This window comes from Ceratotherium simum, chromosome 15, assembly GCF_057802395.1.
Source record: "Ceratotherium simum simum isolate JZ-2026a chromosome 15, ASM5780239v1, whole genome shotgun sequence".
Taxonomy (NCBI): Eukaryota; Metazoa; Chordata; class Mammalia; order Perissodactyla; family Rhinocerotidae; genus Ceratotherium; species Ceratotherium simum.
Genome location: NC_141914.1, coordinates 9,435,299 through 9,458,685, shown reverse-complemented (window position 1 = coordinate 9,458,685; position 23,387 = coordinate 9,435,299). Strand labels below are relative to the sequence as shown.

Sequence of the window (23,387 nt, the reverse complement as noted above, 5' to 3'; positions counted from 1 at the left end):
TACCCAGAGAACGGGGGGAAATATCTATATTTTACACACACACTTGCCGAACACATATCTATCCACATATTTATGGATATCTATATCCTAATAGACAATATACCCGTATATAGTTAAGTAAGTAAACATTACTTAAGAACCAAAATCCTATGGTATACACTTTTGAGTGTGGTTTCTTTTGCTCAAAATTATGATTGTGAGATTCATCCTATTGCTGCACGTTGTTGCAGTTTTTTCATTTTCACTAGTGGTTAGTATTCCATCTTGTGAATATTTCACAGTTTATCCATTCTGCTATTGATGGGCATTTGAGTGGTTTTGGTTTGAATAATGTTGCTATGAAGATTCTAGAGCATTTTTGCTGCACACATGCATGCGTTTCTGATGGATATATACCAAAGAGTGAAGTTGCTGGGTCATAGGGTATGCATGTGTTTTAGTACTATATATATATATATATATATGTATTTTTAACATATTTTAATATATTTATGTGGTATCTGTTATTGACGTTTTTGGTTATTTAAAAATGAGTTATGGCTGACTAATTGGTTAGCCCACAAGAAAGTATTGCCTATTTATGTTGGGAGCAAAATGTATGTGTGGTTTCAGTATAACTAGTAGTTCAAAGACTCATTTCTAGCCCCTCGGTGATCTGAGACATTGGACCTGTCACAACCTTTTTGAGTTTGCGGTTCCCCTTCTATAAACAAGAAGATGGAAATAATTATATGATTTCTAGGGTCTTCATCTCTACATTTCTGTGACTATTTTGAAATGCCCTAAAGCAATGTTGCATATGTGTGCTTTTGTGATATCTGCTAACTCAGGGGGAACAAAACTACCTAGTAAGGTCAATGTCTGATCATATCATTTGCACAATTCAGTAGTATTGAGATATGCAGAAATCTATTTGGGTTTTTCAGTAAGCAGGCATGACTTTTAGTAATAGGCTTATTCACGTAAGGCCCATGTTAAAATAATGATTTTTCTTCCTTTTCGTGGTAACAGTCGTCAGGAAAGTTTAACATAATATTTGAAATTAACTTATAGCACTAAATTTTGCTATCCAAATAATTTGATAACATGAAATTTTATGTCCAAAGAAATCTTAAGATTTTGTGTTAAACTTTCAGTTGAATTAAATGAATTAAATGGGAGCCATTGTGTTCAGTCTGATTGTGAGTCTTGGCTGGGTGTATTTTAATATCTTCTTTTTCTTCATAGTCTTTTCCTGTGTATAATCTGTATTTGCAAGTCAGTTTCAGAGTTGGGGAGGAAAAAAGGGCTAATATTTCATAGGTGAATAATAACTAGTTATTAGCAGGCCATATTTAATTCATTTTTGTGAGAAGTTTCCTTGTCACTTTTTGTTTCATTTCTTTATCAAAGCTGGTAGTGTGTCCTCGCTGACTTCTTAGCTGTGCTTAGCGGCCTGTGGAGGTGTACTTCAGGGTGGAACTTCACATCACAGCCTGGTTCTCTGAATTGCTCCGGACGGTTCCTCAGACCTATTTGTGGCCTGGAACTGAAAGTGATAGCAGGCATTTTAGCGAGTCTTTCATGAAGTTAAATTTATTCAATTTAAAGGAATATTTTTTTTTTCTGAAATTATGTCCTTATTCTTGTGGTGTGAAAATATTATTTAATGACAAATAGATGATAGGTTTTGTGTTAATACCCTTTTGGTGAAATAAATAGGAATCCTATGTTGGCTTCTCCTAATTTTGTTGTTAAACATTTCAAGGTCTTTTAAATAAAAGCAGCTGGGAACCAGTGGTTAACAGAACACCATCCTCCATCAGTCTTTTTATACTGAAAAGGCTGGCTCCTCTGCATCGCAGTTTTTCGGAGCCCCTTGGTTAATTCACCCTTGATTTATTACACTAAGCCGGCCTCTCAGAGAGTGCTGGGCCTGCTTATGTGCTCTGCCAAGAGAGTCTCTTTCTGCCTTTCCTTTCCTTCTCTCGGTTGCCGGAATGGAGCAGCATCCCCCTTGGGGTTTGCAGCTGCTCCTTTCAGACTTTGACACTCCCTGGCCTTGGTCCAGCCTGTGGTGGTGCCTTCATCACTCTACCGCAGCCAGTGCCAGGATCTTTCTCTCTCAGGTGAGAGGTTTTCGTGATAAAATTAGTTAGCTGTGCTTGATTGACATTTTCCAAGGATATTTATGCTGGTGGGTAGGCAGGGAGGCCTGAGTGCTCTTTAATTCTTAAGTTACAAGGAGATAAATAGCAGTGGGAAAAATCAGTTCTAGGTGGAGAAAACACCTAATGGCATTTGGAGGAGATGTTTTTTATTTTTCAGCTGGCAGGTCTTACTTTTCTTTCCCTTTTGCTGTTCTGCAGGATGAAATCAAACGTAGCAGATGGATTGTTTGCATTAAGGGATCTTGAAGGTTCATGGTGTTGGAGAGAGATTATTAAAGGGAGAACTAATTTGCTCCTTTCTCAAATTAGGCATAGGTGAACCACACTTACACTGAACTAGTGATGTGTGTGGTTGTCTTCTATTTCCTGTAGTAGGAGGAAGCAAGCCCTGTCTCTGACCTCTGGCATTATGTTAACCAATGAATTTAAGAATTTAATTCTTCTCCCAGGGCAGAGATGTGGGGGTGAACTGGGGTGTGGTGATGAAGTTATTATCAGTCTGATGTTGATATTTACAAATGTGGCAAGTACAGACTGTCCCAGGACTGGGCATCAAGGACTTGGGGTGAGTTCCTTAGAGTTGTTGAGCAAGAGGGATGACAAGTGAAAGGCCCATCAGTAGTTGCCCTTGAGGTCTGTCCTGGAAGAGAAGCTAAATCACTCTAAAACAATGGTGTTGCAGCACATTGGCAATGTCATAAGAGGGACTGGTAGACAGGTGGTTTGAGACAAGAGTGGACTCTCTCACAAACCTTTAAATAGGTACTCAGATCTTGGGGCCGCTTTAGATGCAGTTTTATCTGGAGGCAGAGCAATGAAAAATAAAAGATCTTGTGAGGTCCCTGCTAAACCGGACATTCAACATGCATATGAAGCGCCCGGGGGTCCTAATAAAATACAGATTCTGATTCACTAGTTCTGGGGGGTGGCGCCGAGAGTTTGCATTTTTAACAAGCTGTCAGGGAATGTCTATGCTGCTGGTCCAAGGACTGAATTTTGAGTATAATTGTGACACATTTATTTTTGTTCTTGTCCTAGAGCTTGAATGCCTACCCGAAATCTAAGGCCCACAAAATAAGTATTATCACTTGTTCTTCTTCAGATTTAGTCTTTCCTTACACTTGACTATGAAAATGCTATTCACAATGAGAAAGGTATATTTTATTATTCCTTGTGGTATATATATATTATAGGTGTATTATGGAAAGAACAGATCCAGATTAAATCCACCAACCAACATACTGGAAATACTTTCTAATCAGAAACCAAATGCTAGGCTACACATTGCTATTTGCAGACACCTCCAAGCAGTACCATATTCACACGTGTGCTATGCCAAACAGATGTCTGAGAAACAGATTTTTGTGACAGATTTTGACACAGGAAATACATCAGGCTCCATAAAACTTAATGGAAAAATGTATTGCTTAACTACAGTCCATTTTTAAAGAACAGATTGCAGTGCATTCAGTGGAATCAAACGGCTGTTATTCTTGAGCGCTGTGGCAGAATCTCCCTCCCTAGGGAATTATCTATAAGAATGTCACCTGGTGGCCTGGTATTTGATTGGTTATTGATAATGTTGTGTTTGGGTTGGCCATTTTCAGCTCAGTATTCTATTTTAGATCATGGAAAAAGGATACATTTCTTTACTACATGAAATATTTATCTGGTGAATCATTTCTGGAAGTGAGGGAATTACTGTGGTATTTTGAAATGGAAACACATCTTTTCAGATGTGCATCAGCAGTATGATCTCTGAGTCCATTTCAAATGGTAATACACCAGGGGCTGAGAGTCTGCTGAAGCAGAACATCTGCCTCTAAGACACAGGCTTCTGCTGTGTTCCTCTCTGTGCACTATTGTTTTCTTTTGCTTGTTTTCTCAATTTGTTAAATCTAGACTATATTCCATCAAGGACGCAGGGAAGAAACCCTCAAAATTCAATTATTATCTTACAACAGAGAAATCTTTAACAAAAGCTTTTAAATTTGGATAAAGATCTAGGAATTCCTACTTATTAAATTATACCTTGTGATACATTTTATTGAAAGTGGTTTTCTTTTCCAAATTCCTCCTCGCTGGGGTGGTAGTCCTCCCTGGTGGAATTATGGTTGGACATGTAGACCTCTGCACCCTTGAGCAGCCTGCGTAGATGATGGGCCTGTGCTGGTAAGACAGGCAGGCCTGGTAGGGAGGCAGCTTAATATCAACCGCGTGGGCTTGCTCCCCCATCAGCCTCTTCCCTGAATATAAATCACTCCTGACCCTGCGCACAGGCCTTTGTCCCCCAGGCTTCCTGCTTTCATCCAGAAGTTCTGCTTTCCCCTGCTTCTCTTAATCCTTTCTAAGAGGCCCAGAGTTGAGCACTTTCTCCCTTTAGCTGCTGTGTTCCTGAAGCACCTTGAATGTACCTCAGTTATACAGTTACACACTGTATTGTAATTGTGTGTTTTGTATCTAATTACCCACCTAGATTATAATTAGATTATGGACTCCTGGAAGGCAGAGATGTAACTGGTTTTCATCTTTTTATTCCTGTTGCCTGGCATGGTGTCAGATCATAGCAGAGCCTAAAAAAATATTTATTGAGTGAATAAACTATATTTAAAGTCACTGGACTTCCGTACATGTAGATCACAATTTCTGTGCATATAAAATTATTCTAAAAAACAGGGAGAACTGAGATTTGTGCAAACAAGCTAGACTTTTAGCATGAGAAGCAGCGAGCTGCGCCCGAGTGTGCTGTACTGGAAGGCGAAAAGATGCCTGGTGCTGCTTTTACAGCCTATTCTTTGTGGATTGTTGGTAGCTTTTCTTTCTCTTAATATTTGATTCTATAAGAAATACTTGATTGAGCAGGTAATAAAATTTTTATAAGTTCATATGCAATCCTCCTATCATTCGAATGTTTTACTGAAATATTAAAAATGGTTTCTTCTTTTTAAATGTTTGGATTTTCTTATTTCCGTTACCTTTTAAATGAAAGGTATCTCCAAGAGAGGAATAATGCTCGATTCTCCTGCTTAGTGCGTAAATTAAATCCTGCAGGTTTTGACTATAGCAATGCCTCTATTGAATAACCGTTTCACTAAAAGCATTTACGTGGGTAGACAGATACAATGATCTGTTCAGCAGTATTTTTAAATATCTTCTCAAGATTATTATAGTGATGGTTTAGTATAGCTGGGAGCCAGAGAATTATGCTAAAAAAAAAATCAGTGTGTATACTTCAGTGTTGATAAGTAAGGGACTATTAATAGTGCTTGACTTTTACACAGAGACCCCAGTGAATAGAACTAGACAAGCCAACATCCAGGATGATTTCTTATCTAGACATAAAGTCAAATCTAGTTATGTTAAATTGTCTTCAGAAAACGTGGTTTAAATGGCAGCTCAATTAAAAGACTCTGCTATGCAGTCTATAAACATTCCATATCTTTGCTTATATTTTGCATACATATAATGTTAAGGGGATTCTCTACCTTTGAGCATTTAAGACTTATAGAAATCAAGTCTGTTGTCAGTATAAATCAATGGATTAGCTTAATGGTATTTTCACAGTTCAGTTCATTGTATAGTTCTTAAATATGTTTTGGGAATTAGCTATAGAAAGTCCTTCAGATCTAAATCTGAGCAGGCTGCTTTTAGTCCAGATTTCTTCTAAAAACCTCTCTGGGGTGATTTGTTTTGGCATCAGAGAAAATATAGAGGATGTAAAATTTATAATTTCGGATGTAAAAATACTTTGTTAGGTAGGAGTACAACTTATAAGTAATGTGTTTGATCCTTTATCCATGAGTTATTTACTTATTCATATTGACAGAAGAGGGTCCTATCCTCTACTCCTACTATCGTTCATGATAATTAGTGCTACTATTGGTAGCACTAATAGTACTAGTAGTAGTGATTAACATTTGTCAAATGCTTGCCATGTGTCAGCTACCTAAGGCAATTATCTACTGCTATGTGTTAAACCACCACAAAAATTAGGGGCTTAATTCAACAATAATTATTATTTATTATGATTTTGTTGGTTGACCCCTACTTCATGTGGTGTTGGCTGGGGTGTCGGTTCAGCTGGAAGGTCCAGTGGCCTCACTCATAGCCTAGTATTTGTTGCTGCCGTGCAGCTGGGGACTCACTAGGGGCTTTCTGCATGACTGCTTGGGCTTCCTGACAGCATGGTGGCTAAATTCCAGGAGTGATTTCCAAGACGTGTAGGCAGAAGCTACACATCTCTTACGGCCCAGCCTCAGAATTTACACGGCATCATTTCTACCACATCCTATTGATCAAAGCAAAGGCACAGCCTAGCTCAGGTGAAAGGAGAGGGGAAATAGACTCCACTCCATGATGGGAACAGTGGCAAAGAATTTTTGGCCATTTTAATCCTCCACAAATCCTATGAAGATAAGTACTGTTATAATTCATATTTTAGAGATAAGGAAACTATAGCTTAGAGAGGTGAACTTAGGGCCCAAGGCCATACAGTTACTAAGTGGTTAAGCTCCAGTTTAGGTAAATTTGACTCTAGAGCTGGAGTTTTTAACCGTTGTAACATACTGCCTTCCGAGGGTAGGCAGATTAGATATATTTGTCTTTCTACCCCAAAGTGAGTATCTGAGGATGGTTTTGTTGATGTAGGGGTTATTCCAGTTGTAATCAGACTGAAATAGTAAAGGGATCTGATTCATGTTATTGATCAGCCATCCTGTGGTAAACATAATGGTCTCTCTACATTTGGATATTTCTAAACTCTTGGTTGAGGTAAAAGTTAAAATTCTTAGACATGATATTAGCCTATGCCTACTACATATATTAGCACATGTCCTTACCAAGAACAAATAAATAAAATCTACTTTTTAAACTATAACTTTCCCAGTGGGCATGCTCTGTTCTACTAGTCTGCCCTTTTCATATGGTTTCAATATTCTAGTGTTTACTATTTGTTAGCATGAAACACAGAGTTTTTAAATTGTTTTCATTATTTTTTTTAAATTTCGGCTGCTTTGTGGTTTTCTTTGTTTTGAGAGCTAATGTTATTCAAAGGTTTTTCTTTGTTGAAAAAAGAAAAAAAGGAAATGTCAGAGATGCCTGTTAGGGTAAAGAACAAAATAAAAATCAAGGCTTCCAAATATACTAATGAATTTTTATACTAATGTAATTTCAACTTTCCACGTTGGAGCTTTGTGTCCTAAGTTCAAGATTTCTGCCGTCTCAGACCGAGGCCTGTTGAGGAAAATCTGTAAATTGAAAATGTTAGCTAGGATGGTGTACTTTCATATTACTTGTGAAATGGAGTCACGATTTTTGCCAAAAGCACATGGGCTTTTTAAGTGCCAGAGTTGTCTAGTCACCTCTTACTGGCTGGAATAAAAGTGATGATAAGCCCATAGAATGTTATGGGACCTCAGAAATTATGTGCCACAGTCACCTCATTTTATAGTGGAAAACACTTTGTATAAGAGAAGCTCTCGGCTCTTTTTCATATCATGGAGTAATGAGATGGGGAGAGATGTGTCTAGAACCCTATGCTGCCTGGCCCGTGTTTTCCTCCACTGTATCCAGTGTTTCCTCCACTGTATCCAGTGTTTCCTTAATAGGTGATTGGAAATGTAGAAACCACGTGTCTAGAAGGTCCTGTCACCACCACTCAGCTACAGAATAAGCTACATCCAGTTTAACTTTTGCCAGTTTATGAAAATCTTAGGCCTTTAAAAAATTTTTTTAACATATGTCTCTGTTGTTGCCGTATATAGAAAGCTTAAGAAGTTTTATGTGGTCTAGGGTAATTGTACTGCTAACAGCTATTACAGCCATGTTTTTCTATGATTGCTTTACCTTTTGTTTTTCATTTTGAAAGAAAAACAGTCCCAACATAGTCTCACTACTTAAAATAAAGCCCGGTATTTCTCTGTGAGGCTGTAGACATCTAAATTAGTCCCCTTCTCTTGAACCATTATCACACACATATCATATATCTGGTAAGGTGGAGGAAAAATGCTGGTAGTGAAGTCCTCTGGTCGTATGTAACTGTAAATTTCTTTAATGCTGTTGTGTGACAGAGACTATATGTGATTGCTAATTTATCTGTATAACTATCAGGGACTTTCTTGCTTCTAAAATTAATTCAGCTTGAAGTTCAGCGTTCTGTAGGAGACTTTTATAAAGGTAGGAGATGGAAGTCACCAACTAGATTTAAGGATAATGAGACTTAAACAGAATTTGACGACTCCTCCTTCTGTTTGAGCAGTTACTGGACTGTTGGACCTTTGTATTCCCGGCTTTATATTCTAAAAATGTGAATTATGATTGAGTCATTCTTTTAAGGAGGGATGTGGAAAAATTCTAGTGTGCCACTGGTAGATGTACTGTGGTGGAAGGGTTGGTACTTTTTAGAAAATTGGGAATCCACGGTCAAGTCAGTGGTTTGGGGTGACTGCACCGGAGATGCCTTCTTGACTTGAAGACCAGAGCAGCCTGGATGCCAGTGGGCCTGTCAGAGGGTATGGAGACCTATTCAGTCTCCCACAGGCACATTGCAGGTCTGCCTGAGAAAATCTGTGTACTGGCCTCTCAATGACATTTTTGTTTCTTGTTGAAAATAGGAAAATTTAATGAAAAAATAAAGACAAAAACCATTTATGTCTTTTTGTATATATCCTATATTTTTTTCTATTTATCTATAATGTGATATTTAGCTTTTTAATAGAACTAAGACTGCACTGGACATACTGTTTATTATCCTGCTTTTTTCACTTCGCACTTTCATGTTAAGTGCAGGAACACGCGCACGCGCGCACACACACGTACATTCACAATGTTATAATCTAGTATCCATATCAAATTATACCAAAAATAAATGAGAATTGCTTGACAAAATTGTGTTTATTTTTATATTTTCCCCAACCATTTGAATAAAGATAATTTTAACCCCAGGGGAAGAGATGGAATAATCTCATGATTTCAGTTTTCTTCTGTTAGTGACACACAATGTGAGCACCAGAGAGATGAGCTGTTTCCTCTTTCTGTGGTTCATTTGTCTTTCCAAGAGAGCAGGTTTGAAGAGGGACAAAGGTATCAATAAGGAAAATTTCCAGAGCCAAAATGAGGAAGTAACAGTCAGGGAACAGGGAGTGTGATGGGAAACTACGTTTACGCTTCCTCAGAAAGTGTGACAAATGTGTTCAGTTTACTTGAGTTTCTGGAAACTATGCGTAGGGGATGTAGCATTAATTTCCTTTAGCTTGCTGATATTATATTTTGCCATTCACAAAGAAAATTTAAAAGAAAACTGAAAAGGAGAGGAAAGATCTTAAAGCTCACAAAACAAAGATTTTTTCTAATTTAGAGTCAAACTCCAGACTTTTAATTCTTTATTAAAGCGGCTTTTGGTAAAATTCCTTTTCATCGAGGTTTGGAAAGTTGATGCCTTACTGTGTAGTGTTTCTGTGACCTGTTTTTATATACTGCTCCTATCTACCTGTTCATTAGCGCTTGTTTTGGGGTCAGGAAAGTCTTTCTTATTTATAGTTCTTTAAATATTTTCATGGCCCTTGAAATTAACCTTTATTGGATATCTATTCTGTGTAAGAAGCTGTTACAGGTATAGCAGGATTTTTTTTTTCAAACAAAGACTTTTGCTCTGATAGAAGTGAAATGCAATATGTATATAAAATAACCATGGTGCTCTTCAGAGAAACCGTTGTGCTGTGACAGGTAACATGAAGTGGTGTGGCATTTAATAGCCTGATATATCACCTCTGGGAAGAGGTATGGAAAAGATACCATGAGAGTACTTTGACATAAAACTGATGCAGGTGAAAGTTCACCAGGCTGAAGCGTAGGAACTTTGTATCAGAGAGGAGGAAGAGATGGATTAACCCACGGTGTGGATCAGGAAAGGCAGGAGACCATTCACATAGCTTGAGGAGAGCACAGAGAAGTGGTGTGAGAAATGGTAGAAAGGTAGCTTGCTCCCACGAACGGTAGAAATCCGTGAAGAAAATATTATTTTAGAGAGTTTTTAGCTATATTCTATTGAGTAAAAACAAAACAAAAGACATCCTTGAAGTGTCAAATGTGATAAAAAATAAAAATAGGGAATGTAACAAGTAAAAGATAATTAAGAATTTTCCATTAGAAGCAATAAATACTTATTGAAATAATTCAGATTGACTTCACTATATATATATAGTTTTTATGGTCTACTGGGAGTTGCAAAGAACAAAAAATAAATCTAAATTAAAAAAAAATGTTGCTTCAAGGTCAAGTTTGTTTCATTTGTTGATGAGACTTTTCTTTTATCATATCACCCCAGGTCATAAAAGTATAGTTTGAACTTCTAATGTTTCTTTTTCTTTTGAAAACGAACCTAACAAAGAAAATCAAACAAAGAAAACAAAGTTCTATGTTCTGGTTGCTTCTATATGAGTCTCATAGCAATGATGACTTTCCACTTAGCTCATAGAACTTTCATTGTATTTTATCTTAAATAAAAAGGAATGTAGGAATGGATTTTTTCTTTTCTTTCTCAAGTAGTAGACTAGCCTACATTTTTAATATTTATTTTACAAAAGGATACTTGTTACAGATTAGGTTTAATCAAAAGAAGTCCAAAACTAAAGACAAAAGAGTTTTCTTTATTGAAGTAGATATTGTTAAGCTTTAAAACCAGATGAAAGTACGAGTGATCATATCATACTGTAGCAGGTTCTCATGATAAATTTTCCATAAAAACTCTTTGTTGAAATCATCAAAAGGATGTCGTTAATCCTTCTTTGGCATTGCCGCAAAGTTAAAATAACTGACATTTAAAAAAATTATTTGAGAAGCTTTATTGACTATATTGAGATAAGGTTTATTATAGTCCTTTTCTTCATGCAAACTGCTGTCATAATCATAGGAAATTTAAAAATCCGCATGAATGACCGCATTCAGCCTCGGAGTTACCTAATTCCTAGCCTAATACACCTTCAGTCTACCGGACCTGCTGATTACAGGGCCACATTTCTGGTCAGAACTACATCAACCCAGGAGTCATCAGTTCCTCGGTCCCTCTCCCTGATGACCTCCTTTATTCCGGTTCTGTCTCAGCTCTACTCTCGCTACGTTGTTCTGCGTCTTTGGAGATCTCTAAGCTCCTTAGATTCGTTAAGAGTAGGATTGTGTCATCTTCATCTGCGTATCATCAGTGCCTAGACCAAGCCTAATACATAATAGACACTCAGTCAGGGTTTGTGGAATAAATGACTGAATGGCTGAATCAAATATGCCAGGTGTTTGCTGTGGAATTATAAAAGGCCTCCATGACAATTAATGATCTTAATAGGTTAGAATGGTCATTTTTACCTTACTAAGATGGCCATCAGCTTGATGGACCATCATATTATATGGGAAAAAGAAGAAAGACTGCTATGATAAATATTTATACTTTTAAACAGAAGTGATAGGTAGAATTAATAATAACAAACTCTTATTTATTGAGTGTTTTTAATATTAGATGTGGCTAAGATTAGGCTCTTACCTACATGCCTTATTTACTCCTCACAGCAACTCAGTGAGACAGGCATTTTTCTTTTTTTTTTGGTGAGGAAGATTGGCCCTGAGCTAACATTTGTGCTAATTCCTCTATTTTGTATGTGGGACGCTGCCACAGCATGGCTTGATGAGCGGTGTGTAGATCTGCGCCCCTGGAACCTGTGAACCCTGGGCAGCCGAAGTGGAGCCCATGAACTTAACCACTGTGCCACCGGGCCGGCCTGAGACAGGCATTTTTATTTAAAAGCTATAGAGATGAGAAAACTGATAATGAGAGAGAGGTTAAGTAACTTGTTCAAAACTACCAGCAGAGTAAGGATGTGAACCCAGTGCTATCAGACTTCAGGGCCAAACTCTTTAACATGGGATGTTTGAAAAATTAAGCAGAATATCTTGAATATTTCCCAGGAACTTGTCAAAGGATTTTACATTTGAACATGATAGACATATTTCACGTATGAGTTATGTTTAAGTAAGGCATTTGTAAATTGACCATTTAAAACTGTTTATTTTAGAAAGCAAATCTGTTTACCCTGAGGGCAGCAACTTTATTTTAGGGATATCGTCTTGCTCTTAGTAGACCTTTGTAGGCAACACATTCAAGAGTTTGCTACCGAGGCCAGCCTAGTGGCATAGTGGTTAAGTTCACGCATTACACTTTGGTGGCCCGGTGTTCACTGGTTCAGATCCTGGGTGCGGACCTACTCACCACTCATCAAGCCATGCTGAGTTGGCGTCCCATACAGAAGAGCTACAACTCTACAACTATGATACACAACTATGTACTGGGGCTTTGGGGAGAAAAAAGGAAAAAAAAAAAAAAAAAGAGGAAGATTGGCAACAAATGTTAGCACAGGGCCAATCTTTCTGAGAAAAAAGAAAAAAGAGTTTACTACAGAGAGATAAGTGAGGCCCAGGTTTCATCTTTTCCAGCTGCAGTTTCAGGCTTGGCCTCCCTAGCCATGTTAGTGGTGGATGATGTATTCTTTAACAAAGGAAACAGACCTTCCTTGGTTGCCTATTTGAGTGCAGTTTTTGGACTGACATAGTTTGCTAAATTCCTTTTTAAGTGAGCAGTTCAGTTTCTAAGAAGTAATATAAAGCAGCTTGAAAAATTGTCCCACTGCCTATATCTCAGGTGAGATTGTTTCTGCACACACTCTTGACTTCTCCTGTGACTGGGGGCGGACTCTGCATCTTCATTAGCATTTGGACTTTTAAGATCTGCTTCATACTCCCCTTAGAAGTATTGAAAACTTTAAATCATTTGGGCAGGGATGGGTAAGGTCCAGTTTTATTTAAGACTCTCATATATATATATACTTATATATATATATATATATATAAAATAGTCTCTGTTCCCAAGAGGGAGAAATGAAAGGCAGGGCTTACATTAGCCTAGTCTCCTCAATTTCTTAGGAATCAAAATGGTCCCAAGGTCTAAAACAGTGTGAAGTAACTCTCTAAGCCCATCTTGGAGGCACTACATCAGAAATACAGTGAATGGAAACTGCTCTTTAACTGGACGTGAGGCTCATTTTTAGTGTACTGTTTACATTCTTTTCTTCTTGCCTTTCTTTTTATGTTGAATTTGTTTCACTTTGTAAAGATTAAGAAGAACATGTTCTAACTTTAAATGTGAGAATTGAATTATTAATAGTTTTTGGATTAAAAAAAGGTCTCCCATCTCACAAACTTTGGACCTCACTGATATAAAGTGTCATTGAAAGGTTTCCACTAATTTAGCATTTAAAGCTTTTAATTTCTTCCTTGGTTTATGACACAGCTGTTTCTTGAATGGAAAAAATGCAAGGACTACATGAAATCTAATTAGATTACATTCTTTGTGTGTCTCCCATGTTCAGTGGAGGCTACTAATCAAATCTTGATATATTTTATATTCATTTTTCAAATTTAATTCATCACATCAAGATGGCTATAGTTGGTGCATTGCCCCCACCATACTGTATCATAATAATCTATTCCTGTCTTTTTCTCCCAAACTATGTGATAAATTTATTAAGGGTAGGATTGTGTCATCCTCCATCAAACCTTGTATACCCCCAGTCTCCTTATGATGTTGGCTATAGCCAGCATAGGCTACTAAGGCTTATTCATAAACGGTGAGGCTCCACCATTCCAGCAGTCATGCTCCTTCACTCTGGCTCAGCCTCACATTCTGGGCAGCAATGTAATTTGGCTTTTGTAGAAATGGATTCATACCATTTTGAAGAAATACAATATTAGGTGATTAAATCCAGGGTAAAAGAGGTGAGGTACCTTGCTTCTTTGGTGATATTCTTGACATTGCTGATACATTTATCATACTTCTTTTTAAATGTAGCTAGCTTTCCTTCTCTTCTTCCCCCCTCCTTTGCTTTTACTCCTCTCCCCCCGCCCCTTTCTTCAAGGCTCCTCTAATATTAACATCTTAACTAGTTTGCGCAGTATTGACATCTAGAAGCTACTTTTTGATTACCTGGTATTTCAAAATACTATTATTCTGAAATTATTTCTTATAAAAAAATCTCACACAAAACAAATTTAAAAGATGGCTTAGCTTGTAATGATTAATGGGAGATATGTGGTAGTAATTAGTCAAAATAACTCTTATATGTGAAATAAAATGTTGCAAAATTCCTTGTAAAATTACAGTAGTTCCCCCTTACCTAGAGGGAATATGTTCCATGACCCCCAGTAGATGCCTAAAACCATGGATAGTACCAAACCCTGTATATACTATGTTTTTTCCTATATATACATACCTATATAAAGTTTAATTTGTAAATTAGACACAGTAAGAGATTGACAACAACTAATAATAAAATAATTATAACAATATGCTGTAATAAAAGTTACTGTAGATCTTAGCAACTCCAGCATATAATTTTTTTCTTTCATTATTAAGTGTAGAACTTTCACCTTTTCACTTAAAGGAAGCACTGTACGGCTTCTCTTTGGCATATCCGCATTGCCAGCATCACTGCTCTTGCGCTTTGAGGCCATTATTAAGTAAAATAAGGGTGACTTCAACACAGGCACTGTGATACTGCGACAGTCGATCTTATAACTGTGAGGCTACTTAGTGACTAACAGGCAGGTGGTATACATACAGCATGGATCTGCTGGACCAAGGGATGAGTCAGGTCCCAGGCGAGAGGGAGCTCGACCGCTTGAGATTTCATCATGCTACTCAGAATGGTGCATAATTTAAAACTTATGAATTGTTTATTTCTGGAATTTTCCGTTTAATACTTTTGGACCTTGGTTGATTGTGGGTTACTGAAACTGCAGATAAAGGAAGACTACTGTAATTAAAGGTATATTTATAAGATCGTGAGGTCTTTGCGGATAAACTTTTATTTCTTTAGTTGTTTGGAGTAGGGTAGTTTTTGTGATAGAAACATATTTTTAATTAGTGAGCATCAAATCCTTTATTACGCATTTATCAGTTTTGGTCTTATGATGAGGGACAATCAGGTAGACTTAGGGAAATTTGCTAAATATGGAGAAAATTCATAATAGATAAAAGCATTTCATCTACAAAGATGATGTTAGTTGTTGCCTTTCTTCCTCCATATCTGCGTGATTAGAGATAACTGTATTCTTGGATTTTGTTTTCAAAATTGGAGGTTATTTATTTTTATTTTTTATATTTTTCTGAGGAAGATTAGCCCTGAGCTAATATTTGTTGCCAATCTTCCTCATTTTTTGCTTGAGGAAGATTAGCCCTGAGTTAACACCTGTGCCAGTCTTACTCTACTTTATATGTGGGTGGTGCCACAGCATGGCTGATGCATGGTGTAGATCTATGCCTGGGATCCGAACCTGGGAAGCCGGGCCACTGAAGCGGAGCACGTGAACTTAACCACTACGCCATGGGGCCGGCCCCTCTTTATTTATTTATTTTTTTAAAAATTTTTTTTATTTTTTAAAGATTTTTATTTATTTTATTTTTTCCCCCCAAAGCCCCAGTGGATAGTTGTATGTTGTAGCTGCACATCCTTCTAGTTGCTGCATGTGGGACTCGGCCTCAGGATGAACGGAGAAGTGGTGCCTCGATGCGCACCCGGGATCCAAACCCGGGCCACCAGCATCGCAGCGCGCGCACTTAACCACCAAGCCACAGGGCCGGCCCTATTTTTTTGAAATGGATATCTAAGGGTGCAGGATAGGGTAGGGAATTAAAGAAAGCATGTAGTGTATAGCAAAATATAGCCAACACCCCCCCCCCCCCCGACACATAAGACAAAGCCTATTTGCTGTGATAATAAATTTAAATGACATCACATAGTAGAATTAGCTGTCAGTTCTTTTCATATCTTGGTGTGGATTGCAACCTCTGTAAATCAATCTTGTAAATAATGGATTTCCAGAGTGATCATTTACATATGTATGGTGTGTGTGTATTTAAAAATTAGGTATAAAAATATAAATATATGTTCTGGTATATGTGAAAAATAAGGTAGCACTAAACTGTTGCATTCACATATTTTTAATAACCTGTATTTGAGTTTCTTTAAAGACTAAAAGCAAAATATATCTTTTCATTGCCTTAGTTTATGCAAAATTCAAATAAATATGTGGTGATCCACTTTCAGGAACAAGAAAATTGAACTATACACACATTTTATAATTAAGCAGTGATTAGCTATAGGTACCAGTGATCGCTAGAGCTTCTAGACTGTAAATTATAAAGATAAGATGTTATTATTTCTGTTGTAAATTTTAGTGTCTCCATAGCCAGTGGATCAAATATCCGAGATGGATAATCGTTGGCATTGTGCTTCAGACCTTAGATCTAACAAATAAAAATGAAAAACATTTGGCTGTGATTAAAGAACAAAGAAAACAAGGGGATGGAGAGCAACCAGTTCAGAAAATAAGGAACAGTTGGTTTAACCTAATTATAGCCATCTTGACTCCTCTTCTTTCTTCTGTGTGTATCAATTGGAAGTTTGGTGGAAAATTAACCCTTTTGCCTAATTATAGAAATAAATTTCTTGCATATTTTCTAAAGTGACTTTATGTTTTTCCTTAAACTCAGGTTTCAAAAGTCAGTTGCAGTTTGTATTGGCCACAATTATTTCCTTTGATATAGTTTAGCAGTTTACTGTTTTTCATTTCCTAAGAATGAATTTCTTATATCTTCCATCATCTAAATGAGGGTGTGTTGACATAAACGAGAAGATGAAAGATTCAACTAATTAAAAAAGTTTTACATTTGAACAAGGCTGAGTTGTGCTTAAGTGTGGCTGAGTCTAAGAAAATGATGGAGCATTCTGTATAACCATCGTTATTTTGCAGATTGTTTATTGTTCCAGTCCAGCACTACAATAAGGCCTGAGTTCTGACCCTTCTTTTTCATAAATCTTCTCGTAGATAATAAAACTGATGGAAATTGAGACATTTTAGGTTTTCCAGTAGAGATGAATTTATTGAGATGTAGATTACTTTATACTTTTTGCTTGCTCTTCATTCCTGCTTTTCCCACTTTTTATCATGAGTACTTTCATTTATTCTGTGTTCCTCTTCTATAGGAAGTTACATGTTTCTTTTTAAATGTTTTAGAAAGAGTGACACCCATTGACTTTATAGACAGGTACATATCGTATGATCTCTTTGTTACCTAACATGTTTTCTTTGCTTATTTGAGTCATTAGACACAGGTACATGAGTGTACAGAGATTTGATAAGTTCCTTAATCTTTTTAATCCATTTGGCTCCCAGTTCCTTATAGCAGTAGCTCCTAAGGAGGGGAGTATATTAGAATTGCCCAGAGAGCTTCTAAAATATGCACATATCTGGAACCTGTCATCGGAAACTCTTAATTTTTAGGTAGGAGTGGCAAGGGTATTTGACAAAAACTGTGTTCATTGTTTCAGATGCCATTTTTTTTTTTTGAGGAAGATTGGCCCTGTGCTAACATCTGTTGCCAGTCTTCCTCTTTTTTTCTTTTTTCTCCCCAAAGCCCCAGTACATAGTTGTGTGTCATAGTTGTGCAGTTGTAGCTCTTTATATGGGACGCTGCCACAGCATGGCTTGATGAGCAGTAAGTAGGTCTGCACCCAGGATCTGAACTGGCGAACCCTGGGTCACTGAAGCGGAATGCTTGAACCCAACCGCCATGCCACCAGGCCAGCCCACCCCCCCTTTTTTCCCCAAATTCTTTTATGAGCTAACATCCGTGCCCATCTTCCTCTACTTTGTGTGGGACGCCGCCACAGCATGGCTTGACAAGTGGTGTGTCGGTCCATGCCCGGGATCCAAATCTGCAAACCCCGGGCCGCCAAAGCGGAGCGTGTGACCTTAACTACTACTCCAGGCCGGCCCCTCAGATGCCTCTTTATGTCATGTCTGAACCAAGCTTTTTCATCCTATCTCATGCCATTTCCTCCAGTCACCTTCTGCTCTTCTCCAGCCATGCTGAGCCTAGATATCATACAAACTCTTCTATTCCATACGTCTGTACTTTTGAACATGTTGTGCTGCTCAGAATACCTTCTCCTTCCCTTCCCTCCCTCCCCTTCCCTCCACTCCAGGTCTGTCATCTGTCAACTACTTATCTTCCTAGATTCTCCACTAATGACAAATCTTTCCTCACTCCCCCTGGTAGAAATAGTCGTTCTGTCTTTTGTATTTAGCATTTATATCTGATTATGATTTTCTTTTGGTGTCCCTTTCTCTCATTAAACTCATGTAATTTATCTTGTTCATGTTTATATTAAATGAATACATGGATCACTGGTAAAGTGAAAGTCTGTTAGGAATTTAAATGTACAGTTTTTATGAACATTGTTTTTAAGGACGTTATTATGCTGAGGTTCGTGACCAACCACCAAGACCTAGGTTGATACGGTACATAATTTTATTTTTCATGATATATATTCCCATTAAAACTTACATGCGTATATATATTTATTTTTTCCCTTCGTTTTTTTGCCCCCTTCTGTCTACAGACGAAATCTCACAAAACTGTCCCTTATCTTCAGTCACATGCTGGCAGAAATCAAGGCAATCTTTCCCACTGGGCAATTCCAGGGAGACACCTTTCGTATCACGAAAGCAGATGCTGCTGAATTCTGGAGAAAGTTTTTTGGAGACAAGTAAGTACAAATCATTTTATAGTTTGGATCCATCTTTGAAGAAGGAGCTAGTTCTGCCTCCAGTTCCATATGGTATAGATTTTACTTGAGTATTTTGAGAACGTGCTTGAGTGTTTGTGATAAGAGTTTTGATTGCTGATTTTTCTGTTTAGTTAGCCACCAAAAGTATACCTCAGTAGCTGGATAGTTTTATGATATTACCATGTAAATATCAGTTAAGTGACATTTATTTATTTGATAAGCATTCATTAAGTTAAATATTTTGCTCTAAGACGCAGAGGTATATAAGATGGAGTCTCTGTACATGGGAAGCTTGTAACTTCTTGTAACAGTACACACGTAAGACACACTAAAAGGCAGAAAGGGATAGATACTTTAAAAACGGCATAAATAAATTGCTCTGAAGTTTCAGAGAGGGGAACAGTTGCTTCAGGATTTCAGGATCAGCACTGCTTCCTAGAAGAGATGGGGTCTAAACTTGGTTAACATCTGAAATTGAGGTGGGAAAAGTCTTGGATTCAGGCTTTCTTTGTATCATTGCACAGAAAGTATACATGTGTAAACAACATAGAGAAATAAGGATAATGTTATCACAAAGTTTTATTATATCAGAAAGTAGCTAAAGATGTTTCCTTTAGGTCCTTCCTACCCAGGCACTAACTCAGGTGAGTTTGGTAAAATAATAGGGACTGAATGTCTGAAGTCAGCATAATTTAAATAAAACTTATATAGCTTCTGTTGGGAATCTCTCAGTAAGATGATCAAGAATTGAACGTCAAGAGGCAAATGGCTTCTCAGTAACCTTTTAAGGGTCCCTTTGATGAGAGAGCACCCTCAGAATGTCCTTGAATGTAGGCAGAACCCTGGCTGAGTATTAAGGAGGAAGAGTGATTGCTTACACACAGATTTTTCTTTTCATCTTGTAGTTAAAAGTCTGTATTTGTACATTAGCTGATGAAATGAGACATATAAAATGTCGATATAGACTTTTGATGGGAAAATGTTGATATACACTTTTCAGTCCTCTGACACCAGTGAGTTAACCGTAACACTGGGTTTCCTTTCTTTTCTCTTTATGAAGTGCTCTGTTTATCTGTACCTACCGCCATGATTAGAATACACTTACATAGAGCAATGCACATTTTATTAGATGCATAATTTTTTGGCTTTGAAAATATTAAAACCTTTAACCCACTTCTTAAATAAACTGTATTCTGAATTATTTTTAGGCACTAGAAGAGGAAGTGCAGTTACTGCCATTAACGCAGACATGCTGTGTTCCAGAAATCTAGCTGTTTGTAATGCTCCTATATCCATTCACAAATGAGGAATTGAAAAGAGAAAAGGTTCATTCTCATCCGAATTAGAATAACAGTCAAGAGTACATGAATTAAATCTCTGTGACTGGTAGAAGGCAGAAAGGGACTGCCTTCTGGAGAGAGGAACTGAGAGGATTTCTTGAAGTTACAGCCCATATATTAACACTGTGAGCTAAGGGAAACAGTTGGTGACTTTCAAAATAAAGTTTATCTTAAAATTTTAAGAAAAACTATCTGACAAATTGTTTATGGTATTTCTTTTTGAAAACTGAAAATTCAGTGAGTTATAAAATTGCTTGTCAAAAGGTCAGTAAAAAAATAGAAAGATTACTCACACTTTTTCAAAAGAGGAGAACGTTTTTGTTTTGCTGACACCTCAGGCCACAGAGAATGATGCGTTTGAGACATCTTTATTTCCCTTTATTTATAACCACAGACATCAGGGGGCTGAAATTTCTGTCCAGCTGCTGCATGAGTGAAACCACTGCTGAATCAAATGGGGGATTCTTGAAATACAGATTAAATATTCCCCCTTCTTCCCAAACCTTGTGCCTTTGTCTCCTGTCTTCACTTACTTTAGAAAATTGCTTGATTTGCCTCACACATTTTTATTTTTGGGTGAGAGCCAAATTTAAAGCTTCTTCTGGACCTCAGACATATTTCTGTAGTCATCAAAGTTAACGATACTTTTATTAGATCTTTGGAGAAACCGTCTTTATATTCTCTGAGGGTTTTCACCTTATAGTTCCATAAAATTTTATTGAATGAATGAACCAATAAATGAATGATGTAGCCTTTCAAAACTTTAAATTCCTTTATCTTCCTTAAGCTCTAATACTAGTTTGTGTTTTTGCATAACTTAGTTCTCATTCCTGTTATTTCTCTCATTACATATTGAGAACATGTAAGAATGCTTTCATTGATCTAACCATTGCCTTTAAACTTGAAGGCAGTATTGTTTCCAAAAACAGAACCTTTGAGAGGTTAATTCTAAATATAGCCAGACAGATTATGATTATTATAAAGTAGCTTTTAGCTTAATGAGTGTTATTGTGACTCTTTTCCCAAAAAGAACTGTCAGCAAGAACAGAATATTAAGATTGAGTTAAAATTGAGAAAAAGCTATTATTCAGAAGACTTTGTAAAACTCCTAAAGGCAATTTTAGGATTCAGACCTGGTAAAAACAGGTCTGAACAGGTTTGTTTCTCAGCAAACATCTTTAGGTGTCATATGCCTAATGCTTCATTTCTGTGCTTCTCAACCTTCTTGAAGTCATGGCAGGGCCCCCGTCTGCTCAGGACCCTCCCTGCTGCCAAGAGGCTCTGCCTGCCTGGAGTCCCTAGGGATCAGTAACACATCATGTGTCATGGGAAACTGGTTGGGAAGTTCTGCATTTGTTAGATTTTAATGCAAATTTATTGAATGTTTTAATAGTTGTCTTGCTTTTGCTTTCTTGGTCTGTTGACCATGAGACAGTAGAAATACGTAGGAAAAGAGAAGTGACATTATTGAATAAATGTGTCTAAGTAAATTCTGTAACATTAGACCAAACTAAGCTGAATCTTCGCACTCTGGATATAATTTTATAATTATAATTTAAGTTTATATATAAGTTTATAATTATTTATATATATTTATATATAAGTTTATAATTCAGAAACCTTAAAGATGAGGCTCAAATGTATTATTAGCTGTTAAAAAAAAAATAAGACCCATTAATGTGATTAGACTCTGGTTGACAGTCATTTTTCTAAGCAAGTCAGCTAGCAGGTCCTGGGTTACGTCTGCTGAGCACGTCTTGACGTCGAGGAGATTTAGACATGCATTTCCAAGCAAGTTATAATTCAGCACGATCCGTGGATTCTAACTCCTGAATCTTGGTATGCGTCTTCTCCTCGCCATCCTTACTTTACTTCAGGTTCTCTTCTTCAATTTTAAGTTCAAGTTCAAATTCTTCCCTGGATTCCTGCGGCAGCTTTCTGACTGGTCTCTCTGTCTTCAGTAACATCTTCTCCGGTTGTTTTTGGTAGTGAAACCAGTGAGCGCTTTAAAAAGCAGAACTAATCATTGTCATTTTTTTTGGCCAAAATGCTTCTATGAATCATTCTTGATTCTGGATTAAAGTCTAAAATCCCATTAACATGACAAGCTGTAGGAACTGTTTTATCTAGCTTCTTCTCTTTGTACTCAGCTCATCCTCAAAGAGACAAGTCAGCTACTCAGCACTCCATACTGATTTCCTAATGTGCTGCTGCTTTCACACCTCAGTGTCTGTTTCTCTCTCTCGCGTTGCTGCGGCGGAAGCCAGTCACCCATGCCCTACCTCGCGTTGCCACTGTAGAAGCTTTCCTTGACGCCCCAGTCTAAGGTGACATCCCTGCTTTGTGCTCCCGGGTACCTGTGCTCACGTCTATCAGACTGCACTGCAGTGAACTGCTGACGTGTTCGACTTTCCCAACAGACTAGAAATATTCCTTGGAGGCAGGCACCGTTCCTTGCTGATTTTTCTTTCTCAGAGCCTGGCATGTCTCCTGGAATGTGTAGCCGCTCATCACTGTTAACAGACTGTGTGGATGAGTGGATGGATGGATGATGTTTACTCTCGGCTCAGAATTTTCAGTGACTTTATTATCTACAAATTGATTTTTTTTTATCATCGGTTCTTACAGTTCTGCTCCCTGGAATGCCTCTCTTCCCTCTTTATTTTCTACCATCCTAGAATTATGACCCCCTTCAAGTCTAGTTCAGAAGTCCTTTTTTTGGATTGTTCACACTAATATACACCCTCCCACCCATTCACCTTTAATCACTCCATGCTTTGTGTTCCTGTTGTATTTTAGATACATTTATACTATTGAATGTATGTTTACAATGTGGGTTTTCCTGCTCGACTATGAAGCTCCTTGTTGATTTTTTATCCAAAAATTATTAAAAACAGATACATTTATTAGAGTTATTGTGTATCAAACTCTGTGATCAATGCTTTCACATATGCTAGCTCCATTTTCAGTGTAAGATTTGAACATTTTTCTTTGAATGGCTATTGAGTGAGTCCTTTGGGTACTGTATTCATAACAGACACTCAGTAATTGTGGGTTGAGCTCATGATGCATTTTTCTACCATTTAAGTTCTCTCCTCCTTTGCTTATGTCCTGTTCTTCAGTCAAGTTGGATCATTTGGCTCTTCCCTGACACATCAACAGTTGACAGATTTCTGTCTTTGCTGATACTGCTCCTTCCCCTTGAAGATTTTATCATCTCGGGCCTA

The 23,387-nt window shown here is 37.4% G+C and overlaps 1 protein-coding gene across 3 annotated transcripts in view; it reads left to right on the top strand.

Moving 5' to 3' along the window:
- Positions 1 to 23,387, top strand: part of CBLB (Cbl proto-oncogene B) — a 202,703-nt gene that overhangs the window by 68,182 nt on the left and 111,134 nt on the right. For all 3 annotated transcript variants that reach the window (XM_087439540.1, XM_014792277.2, XM_004436606.3), the window contains exon 4: positions 18,653 to 18,799. In XM_087439540.1, coding sequence (XP_087295666.1) covers positions 18,653 to 18,799 — 147 coding nt within the window. The remainder of the gene's footprint in view (positions 1 to 18,652; positions 18,800 to 23,387) is intronic.